The 8835-nt window shown below is 48.6% G+C and overlaps 1 protein-coding gene across 1 annotated transcript; it reads right to left on the bottom strand.

Annotated features, from left to right (window-relative positions):
* Positions 1-2931: 2931 nt before the first annotated feature.
* LOC103074812 (spleen trypsin inhibitor I-like) lies at positions 2932-6894 on the bottom strand. The gene is given in 2 exon segments (XM_082930960.1): positions 2932-3101; positions 6801-6894. Coding segments are annotated over 2 exon segments (264 nt in total).
* Between the last annotated feature and the right edge of the window lie 1941 nt (positions 6895-8835).

Consider the following 8835-nt stretch of genomic DNA (forward strand, 5'->3'; position numbering starts at 1 on the left):
AGAAAGAACCTGTGGCTCAGAGAGGTGAAGTGACTTGCCCAAGATCACACAGCAACATAGTGAGTTACTGAAGCCAATCTCTTTTCATGAATACCAAGTCATTTTCCCATTCACTGTTATAAATTAATAATTATTAAATAACATATATTTATAGTAGTACTCTTACCGTTATCTGATTACACATTCACTAAAAGGTTACTCTGCCAATACTTGTACAAAGCATTTAACAAATATCATATCTTTTTAACTGTCATCATAACTTTATGAGATTGATAGAGAAAGAGAAATGCAGCCTCTGAGTTCTAAGACCTGACCTGACATCACAGTGCGCCTTATGTTCTCCTACTCAACAGAAACATTTCAGAAACCTTCAACATCAGACAAGGTCATTCTGTGTGCATGATGGATCAATACAAAAATAGGACATTCGGTAATGATGTTTGAACACAGAAAAAAAAAAGAGGTAAATTATACAAACCACCAAAATATCCAAGCATCTCCCTGTATTGAGTGACTGCTACATCTTTAAGAAGTACAGCTCTAACCTGTATCTAGTCTTCCCTTCTTAGAGTTAAGATACCCATTCAGAGAACTGCCCCACTTCCTGAGAGCATCCATCCAGAGCAGAGTCAGCTTCCTGAAACACACCCCCCCCCGCCCCCACCAACCAAATCACCTAACACAAGCCCACATCCTATAAGTTCTATCTAACATTCTCTTAATGAGACATCATATTGTCTTCCAAGGTGATTCCTATTCCTTGCTGCCGTGAGTAATAAACCCAGCTAGCTCAACTAGGAAAGGGAGTGTTTCTAGGTGTCTCTGGCTAGTTAAAAAGTACAAGCTAGGGCTTCCCTGGTGGCGCAGTGGTTGAGAGTCCGCCTGCTGACGCAGAGGACACAGGTTCGTGCCCCGGTCCGGGAGGATCCCACATGCTGCGGAGCGGCTGGGCCCCTGAGCCATGGCCGCTGAGCCTGTGCATCCGGAGCCTGTGCTCCGCAACGGGAGAGGCCACAACAGTGAGAGGCCCGCGTACCGCAAAAACAACGAAAAACAACAAAAAAAAGTAGATGCTAGAGACGTCTCTGGCTAGTTAAAAAGTACAAACATTATCCTTATTTTATAATTAAAGAAAGTAAAGCTCAGAGATGTTGGGAAATTTGCCCAAGGCTATAAGGAAGTGAGTAACAGAACCAACGCCATCGGCGCTCTTGTTTATTTAAATACTATGCTTGCTGTGGTCCCCGTGCCTCACTTTCCTCATCTGTAGTGAAGCAGATACGCTCAGTTCTCCAAAGGTGCCTCCATCCCACATCTTCCCAGAGGCAGGAGCGTGAAAACATTGTCAAAGTCGCTCTACTCGGGAGAGCTGGGACCTGCTGTGTTATGAAACTCATACAGCAGTTAAGTGACATCTCCGTGTCACCGTTTCCTCCCTTGAAGGATTCTTGGGATGATTAATAGAAGAATGCAGGCAAAATGTTAACACAGAGCCAGGCACACTGAAAGGGTAGTTGCCCTTCTTTAACTGAAGTAAGAAACCCCCTCCCCACATGTGACCTCAGGCAAGGGGATTCCTACTGCAAATGGACAACTGAGTCTCATGCTCCTTTCTTTGTTTTTCTGAGAGTCCAGGAGAACAGCCTCTACACCCAAATTTGACCTGGTGGCCCAAGAAGTAAAGAAAGAAGGCTTTCATGTTGAGGGGTCTCTCACCCGGGTTTTTGTGTAGCTTGGGGTGGCCATTAAGAGGTAGATGGTGCTGTAATGGGTGTGCTTCCTATACCTGGCAGGGCCCAGTGTGAGGACAGGAAAAGGGGAGGTGCCAGCTGCTCTGCAGAAGAGTGCGAAGGGCCAGCATCTCCGTGGACCCTAGTGGTGAAGGTTCTTAGGGTCAAACCACAGCATCCACTCCAGTTAGTTTAATTTGAATTTATTGAAATATAAGCCAGACTGTTTGAAGCCACAGAAGAAAAATGCACAACATCACTGTGAGGGAAAGGGGCTTCTTTATTGAAAAGACCTCTGCCACCACTGATGCTGAGAACTGGGTGCCAGAATTTCCACCTTGGCCACCCACAAGGAGAGCAGTGACGGTGGGGTGCAGTGAGGATGTGGCTTGAGACAAAAATACTGACATGAGGAATGTGCTCTTGCATTCATTCATTCCTTCCTTAAATAATTATGGACCATCTCCTTTATGCCAGTACCTGTGCTAAGTGCTAGGGATAAAGGGAAGACTTGCTCTCATGGTGCTTAGAATCCACTAGATGAGACAGAACTAAGGCAAGTAGACCCATGTTGGGAAGGAGAGAGGCAGGGTTCTGCTGAGGAGGGTGGGGTTGAGACGGACTCAGAAGAGACCACACTATTTCAGAAGCAGCCACAGCCCAGTCCCGCGTGGCTCCTCCTTGGACTTCAGAGTTTCAATTCGAAGGTCCTCTGCAAAAAGAAAGGAACTTGCTGATTGACATCTCTGAAGCCCCACACTTGGACACCACTGACCTTGACAGATCCTAGACTTTCCCAGAAATATGCAACCACAGTCCACCCAGGACCAGAATGACCAACAAGGAGAAAGTGAATTTTTCAAGCCTAAGTGGGGAGCTCAGGAGAACTTTGGACATGCTCTGTAGGGTGGCTGACTCAGTGTTCCCATCTGAGAAAGGGGGAGCATGTGAGGAGGCTCAGATTCTCATGACAGGGCTTCTAGGGTGACCTTCTGCCAAGCTGGCCCGTGGAGGATGCGCTCAGTGTGCGGTTTCACAGGACACTGCAGCCACTTCTGCTGGGAGGCAGCGAGGAGGAAAGACACTGTGCAGCTGTGAATGAATGGTGGGTGGCCCCCTGAGCTCCACCTCTTTTTCTCAGCCCTTCCCCTCCCACCCTGTCCTGCCCCCTTTCTTACCCGTGGGTCCCCACATGACCACCTCAGGTCTTCACGCAGTCCTCTGCTGTTGGGAAGTTTTTCTTCTTTGCAAAGCAGCCGCCATATATAAAGATCTCGCAGTGCGCGGACTTGCCGTCCTAGAAGTACCTGATCTTCCGGGCCCTGCAGGGACCCGTGTACTGAGGCTCCAGGCAGAAGGCAGGCCGAGAACCTTATGGGATGGGAGGGACTCTGGGTCAGTCACGAGGGCCGTCGTCATCGCAGCTTGGTCTACAATATCAACAACCGAAACGACCAGTTTGTCTGCAATAGAGAATGTTAGGGTTATGGGGGCTGGTCAAATTGAAAAGGCCATTTGCCAACCTGCTTTCTGGGACATTATTATTAATGATGCTAGGCATGACCATGATATGGTAATCATGGAAAAGTTTATATCTCCTTCACGAAGTATTTAAGATTAATTTGTATGATGCCCTGATTAGCTTCAAAAAACTCTAACCAAAAAAACAAAAAAGAAAAGAGAAAAGGAGAACACAGGTAAAAAATATTCTCCATATATCAATAACGATTGGAGCTGGTACCTGGGTTTTATAATACTATTGTCTGCACTTATGTGTATGGTGAAATGTTTCCACCATTAATAAAAATGTGAAGACATCATGCTGTAATGGAGAAAGGCATGAAGAAAACATACCAGGGTGTTCTCTTTTGTTGCGGCACAGGGACTCTCTAAATTGAATATTGACACTATATTGATACTGTGACTGATAATAAGCAATATATATATATTTGTTCTTTGTAATTTCCTGGCACAGGATTCTTACAAACCTTGCTAATTCCTAAGTGCTGGAAGCAATAAAAGTGTCTTTTGTTATGTGAACTAGGTGACTTTTGGGAAGATCCTAGCAACCCCAGAATGGGCTCTGGTTGCCAGGGGAAACCACTGCCTGACAGGAGGGTTGCAACTTTCATTCCTACCCTCTCCCTCGTGGCCTCCCATCCACAGTTCAGCCCGCCGCCCAACCTCAGGGATCGGAGAGGAGCTGGAGGTTGAAAAATCACCAGTGGCTAATGATTTAATGCATCATGACTAGATAATGAAGCCTCCATAGAAACCTCAACAGAGGAAGAGATTCACATTGTTCAAAAGGACTGGCATCGACCCAGGGAACAACATAGGTACTCGTTCCATCATTGCTCACCTGGACCCCTGCAACAGCCTGCTCCCTGGGCCTCTGTCTCTGCCCTTGGTCCCCTAGAGGCCACTCTCCGCACTGCAGCCACAGGGATCCTATCCCATTGCTCCCATGACCAGTCCCTCAGTGACTCCCCGTCTCTCTCACAGTCAAATTCCGATTCTCATCCTACAGGGCTGCTCGGGACCTGTCCCCATGGCCTCTTTGGTCTCATCCCTTCCCCTCTCCTCTGCTCCCACCCACTCAGCTCCAGCCACCCTGGTAATTGCTGCCGCTGGTTCACAGCAGGCACGTTCCTTCTGCAGCCTCTGCTCCCACGCCCCCTTATCACAGAGGGTTTCGCTGATCAGTCTACGGAAAGAGCACAGCCTCCTGTATCCCCATCACCCTCTACCTTCAAAAACTCATAACCTAGCAGAGCATTTCCCCTTTGGCTATTGTCGGTCTCACTCTGAGAAGGCAAAAGGTATTTTTCCATATTCTGTCTACAGCTCTTTCCCCACACCAAAAACCAAGCCTGTAGGGACTTAATAAATATATGGCCAGGGAATGAATTTTCCATTTCGTGCTCATGCCAAGCGCACAGTCATTGAATAGAATGGAGATAATGGAATTCCTGTTAGTGCAAAGTCTCCTTGATGATGGGGCAGGTCTACGTAATTATCAATCTACCTCTCATTCTATATCCTGAGAGGGTAATAAGATAATAGTCAAAAGCGGACAAGGGAAAGGGCCTTGAGCCTTTACTAAGATTGTATCAGCCTTGTTCCCAGGAGCCAACTCACACCAGCGCTGTGTTTCTTGCTTTCCCTGCAGTTGCTCAGCTCAGTGGTCCCACGCCTTTCTGATTAATTTTAATCCTAGAGGAATAAACATTATTTGACGCCTAAATATTTTTTCTTGCCCAAAGGAAGTAGATAGAGAAGTTTTTTCAGATTAACACATCTTGGCGGAAAATGGACAAAATTGGCCATGAGATGTGTTTAAACTCTTTAAATGCATGACTGGTAAGCTGTTGAAAAACCCATGTAACGTGGTTCCCGTTTTCAAGTGAGGAAACTGCAGAACACTTGCCCCAGGACACACGGCATGTGGGTCGTAGGGTCAGGACAAGATACTATCATGTCCCAATCCATTTGATAAACTACCTGATTCTGCCAGGAATTCTGAAAATACAGGTAACTTGGTAAGGGTTTTCTGGGTGCAGTGTCCCACGTTCATTACTCCCCTATCCCCAAGCCTCACCTGAGCCCCGAAATCACAGGGAAGAGGGAGTCTGGGATTTTCCCTGACACCAAGTATGTGGTGTCTCCACCATCACTAACCAATTCCCCAATAACCAGTAGCCATCCCACGAGTCAATTTAGTTCTTTTTTTTTTTTTTTTAATATGTAGGCATGTATGTAAGTATTTGGCTGTGGCAGGTCTTAGTTGGAGCTCACGGGATCTTCGTGGCCATGTGCGGGATCTTAGTTGCCCGGTGTGGGATGTTCGTTGCCGCATGCAAGATCTTGGTTGAGGCATTCGGGATCTTTGTGGAGGCATGCGGAATCTTCGTTGCAGCTTGCTGGATTTTCATTACGCACGCGTGATCTTTGTTGCTGCATACAAAATCTTTAGTTGCGATATGAGGGAACTTTAGGTGGGGCATGGGAACTCTTATTTCTGGCATGTAGGATCTGATTCCATGACGAAGGATCGAACCCAGGAGCCCTGCATTGGAAGGGGGGAGTGTTAGCCAGTGGACCACCAGGGAAGTCCTTCAATTTACTTCTGATACTAAATCGGTGGAGTTACTGCAGATCCCACAGGTTGAGGACTCAAGACTGTCCTTACTTCAAATGCGAGCCATGTGGTCCAGAGTCACTCATGCTTGTGACCGACTGGCTAAAAATCGGAGGCTCCATGACCCCACCTCCATGTTCACTAACCAGTAGAAGTGGAGACAGAACTCAGGAAACCCCTTTACTTACCGTTCCCAGGTTATTGTAAAGGGTAAAGCTCAGCGACAGCGAAACGGAGGAGATGCGCAGCGCGAAGGGGGAGCAGAGGTGCCTGGAGGCCCCGTGCCCTAGTGGAGCGCACCCCCCACAGCCCTCCACGTGCTCACCACCCCGAAAGCTCTCTGAACCCCAATATTTATGGATTTTTACTGAGGTGTCAATAATAGGCATATTGATTGAATCATCGGCCATTGGTGATTGATCTCCATCTCAATCCCCTCCCCTCTCCCCAGAGGTGCTGGGATGTGGGGTGATGAAAATTCTAGCCTCTGAACACATGATTGGGTTTTTCTGGAGACCAGCCCCACCCTGAAGGTCTCTCTGGTCCCATTCCTTTACTCACCTCATTGCCATAAAAAAGACAGTAAATTCCAGGAGTTTCAGGAGGTCTGTTCCAGGAACCAGGGCAAGGATCAAATATTGATCTTTTTATTACACTACACTGAAGTTCAGGGACACGGCACTGACCAGGAATAGAGTCTCAGAGATGGGATCCCTGATCTGGTAGAGTTAGGCGGCATATATATTTTTTACTTTTAATTTTTTTTCCTATTGAGAGTCATGAAATGTCCCTGGAGTCAAAACTGCCCAACTTCCCAGGAGAAATCCAGAGAGGCTGTCAGCACCCACCCCACCCCTGCTCCCCAGCCCCTCCCATGGACTCCCCTCATCCCTCCCCAGCCCGTAGAGGTGAGGTGGGTCAGGACTTACCCTGGGCCTGGCTGCTGGTTTCACCCCCCGGGGTGCCGGCCACCAGGGTGCCCAGGAGGACGAGAAGGGCGATGGAGAGGCAGAGCCGGCTCATGCTCGTGGCCTTGCGGGAGGGCTTCTGAGGAAAGCTGGGGGCTGACAGAGCTTTTCATATCCCAGCTGAGGGGTGGGACAGGCAATGAGGAGGGAAGTGAGGAAGGGGTGGAGCTGGGCTCGGTCCTGTTTATTGCGTAATCTCCCCACCTAACCTGCTTCTGCCTGCTGGGGCCAAATGCCCAGTAACAGCACTTCTCAGACTTGACTCTGCCTGTGGGTCTCGTGGAAACACAGATTGTGATTCCACAGGTGGCATTTTGTCCAATATGTTGACTCAGGGAGCATCCCAGCACCTAGAGCAGTGCATGGCAGGTGATGAGTGAATGAGAGCAAAATCAAAGGATGGATAAGTGAACCACAGTGTGTTAGCTCAGGTCCTCCTTTCCAACTCCTGCAGGTTTCATTACAGCTGGGAATTATGCGCTTCACCCTCACCGCTACCACTGCCTAACTCAGAAGACAGGTGTGGCACAGGACGCCTTCCTGCAACCATTGCCACAGCTTCTCAACTGGACGGACACTTGCTGTTTACCTGGCACTGGCCCAGGCAGAAGCCCTCCTGGGGCAGCAACCCTGTTTTCTCAGTAGAAAAAGGAGTAAGGGGTGTGGGCAGAGGGGAAGCAGACAGCTGAACACGTCTCCACAGCATGACCTCCCATTTCCCCTCGCCTGGTTTCAGGAACAGGAGAGCTGCCTGCCTGAGTGGACCTCAGGGGAGCTTGGAAGATCGCCCGCAATAGCCTCCATCCTCCTGTCTCTCCCCCAGTGGTTTTTGAACCATAGGACCTCAGTTTGGGTACCAGCTCTGCCTTTTCCTAACTTTGTGCCCTGAAGACTTAAATCTCCCAGAGCCCTGTGTTTTCAAGTGTCACATGAGGTCAATGCTGCCAGCATCGTGCGTTTCTGTGGAAGGGGAGGCAGTAGACACATATGCTTCTCCCTGAGAAGTCAAAGTCCTTTGTAATAATAATAATAATAATAATGTCATCACAGCAGATAAAACTTAGCTTCTTCTATGTGTCAGGCATTATCCTAACTACCTGACATATGTTAACTCATTTAATCCTCAAAAATCTTAAAAGAGGTGGTGAGGAATTTTTGATATTTCCTCGTGTTACAGAGGAGGAACCTGAGGTACAAAGAAAGAATTTGCCTAAAGATATAGAGTGTAGAGAGAGCACCTGAACCCAGGGATCCGGCTTCAGAGTCTGTGCACCATGCACTCTGCTGCTCTGTAAGCTGAAACTATAGTGCATGTGTCAGGGCTTACACACCCCCAGTCTCTTCACTCACTCCCATATATTCACTCCCAGTTACAAACATGTAGCAGCAAGCCCCACACCCCCTCACTCATCTACACACAGACACGCATTCTTCCACTAACACACACACACACACACACACACACACACACACACACATACCACACCCTGTGCTCCACTTCCAGGGTCAAGGAGAAGGGAGCTGGCTCAATGTCCAGAAGCTCCAGAAGCAAGGCCAGCCAAGTGTCAAAGAGGCACAAAGCTCGGTGATGAGCTGCAGAGGACAGGACGGGCTGTCTTCCTCGCACAAAGTCACCCTTTCCCTTGAGAAGGGCAGCAGCTCTCAATACCGAGCTGCCCCCGGACAGAAGGGCATCGGGAGTGGGGTACTCACAAAACAAGCCACTGTGTGCGGAGCGTCTACTCTCTCCTGAGACATTTCACATGTATGATTTCATTTAGCTTCATGTCAACCCTACAACATCTGGGATTCTCATCCCATTTAGCCAATGACTAAGCAGAGGCTCAGAGAGGTAATATGACTTGCTCAGGACCCACAGCAAGCAGATGGCACAAGTAGGTTTCTAGCTCAGGGGGCCCTCTGGTCCTGCCCCTCTTCCTGCCTCAGTCTGTCCATCTGAGACCAGGGAACAGCAGAGACCCCCCCCCCCCCAACC

The sequence above is a fragment of the Lipotes vexillifer genome, unplaced genomic scaffold (assembly GCF_000442215.2).
Source record: "Lipotes vexillifer unplaced genomic scaffold, Lipotes_vexillifer_v1.1 scaffold4529, whole genome shotgun sequence".
Classification (NCBI taxonomy): Eukaryota; Metazoa; Chordata; class Mammalia; order Artiodactyla; family Lipotidae; genus Lipotes; species Lipotes vexillifer.